This window comes from Neophocaena asiaeorientalis, unplaced genomic scaffold, assembly GCF_003031525.2.
Source record: "Neophocaena asiaeorientalis asiaeorientalis breed wild unplaced genomic scaffold, Neophocaena_asiaeorientalis_V1.1 scaffold254, whole genome shotgun sequence".
Lineage (NCBI taxonomy): Eukaryota > Metazoa > Chordata > Mammalia > Artiodactyla > Phocoenidae > Neophocaena > Neophocaena asiaeorientalis.
The window spans coordinates 7,685,798-7,687,210 of record NW_020174705.1 but is presented as its reverse complement, the minus strand read 5'-3'; the positions used below and the strand labels follow the sequence as shown (position 1 = coordinate 7,687,210).

The 1,413-nt window shown below is 62.2% G+C and overlaps 1 protein-coding gene across 1 annotated transcript in view; it reads right to left on the bottom strand.

Moving 5' to 3' along the window:
• Positions 1 to 1,413, bottom strand: part of HAPSTR1 (HUWE1 associated protein modifying stress responses) — a 27,509-nt gene that overhangs the window by 25,429 nt on the left and 667 nt on the right. The window contains exon 2 of the mRNA XM_024759629.1: positions 433 to 751. Within this exon, the coding sequence (XP_024615397.1) occupies positions 433 to 508 (76 nt within the window). The 5' untranslated portion in view covers positions 509 to 751. The remainder of the gene's footprint in view (positions 1 to 432; positions 752 to 1,413) is intronic.

The following is a 1,413-nucleotide window of genomic DNA, read 5'->3' as shown; positions in this document are numbered from 1 at the left end:
AAAAAAAAAAAAAAAAAAAAAAAAAAAAAAAAAAAAAAAAAAAAAACACAAAAAAAAAAAAAAAAAAAAAAAAAAGAAAATGCAATGTTATTTGGGCGTCAATCACTCCGGAACGGCCATATTAGGTTTCGCCATTTTGTTCAAGGGTTCCGGGATCCCGCGCTAGGTGGGGATTTTTTTTTTCGCGGCGGCCCAGGCCTCCTGCACGCCGACGGCCTGCGAGCCCCGCCCCGCGGCCCCGCGCTGCCCGGGACAACCCCCGACCCGGTCTTCCCCACCCCCGGCCCCTGCCGAAGGGCGCTGCGGACCGGATGAACACCGCCGCCTCTCGCCTCGCCGGCCTGAGCACGTCTACCGCCCCGCCATGGCGCCGCGGCCTCCCTAAGGCCACCGCCGACCGCTCCGCGTAGGCCTGCCGGCGCCGCCGAGCCTACCCCGCAGACTGAGGAACGTCGTCGTTGCTGCCGCCGTCGTCGACGCCTCTGCGGTTGCTGGTCCCCGCCCACATGCTGACGGGGAAGCACCGCCCACTCGGCCCCGGCTCCCCTGCCCGGTTGGGGCGCGCCGGATCCGAGGGCTTCTATTGGTCCAATCCGACCGGTTCCGCTTGCCGGCCTCTAAACACAGCGCCGTGATTGGCTCATCGGCGTGTCCGCCTGACGTAACCAAAGGGCGAGGGGAAGGGAGTGAAAGGAAGGGTGAAGACGGAGAAGGAGGGGGAGGAGCTGACAGTGGTTGCGTCCGAGCCAACCTAAGGCGGCGGGGGTGGAAAGACGGGGGGGAGGGGAGGGGGGGGAGAGAGAGGAAAAATGAATTGCGCATGCGCACTTGCTCGCTGGCCAGAGGCAGTGGGCAGGAGTCACGTGACCCGGAGCTCTGAGCCCACATCCCACAGGAGGGCTGAGCCGGTGCCTCCAGGCCGTAGGGGACACAAAATCAACTCCCGTGACCACTCTGCGGGGACGGAAGGGTGTGGTGGGTGGCATCCCGCTACTCCAGCCCCTTGGGCTTCCAAAGGGAGGAGGGAATCGAAGAAAGTGAATTAAACGCCCAACTTGAATCCAAGTTGGCAAAGTGCTTCGCCAGCTGTTTACTTCAGACCCATTTCTTAGATGGGCAAGTTGAGCCTCAGAGCCCAAAGAAAAATTTCCGAGATGCGAGGCCCGCGGGCTCCCACCAGCCTGCTGGGCAGACAGCAGGCACGCGGCTCGCTGCGCGTTGCGCGTGGGGGACCCTCTGGCCCGCCCCACTAAGACGCCCTGGCGCCCTCCGAGGACACCTTCCCTTGACCAGACCGCAGCGGCCGCGAATCTGAAAATAAACCTGAGTGGGAGACGGGGTGCCGAGGCCCGGCTGCGTCTGCGCTTTCGCGAACTTGGCGGCCCCCGCACCTGTCCCGAAAAAAGCACACTC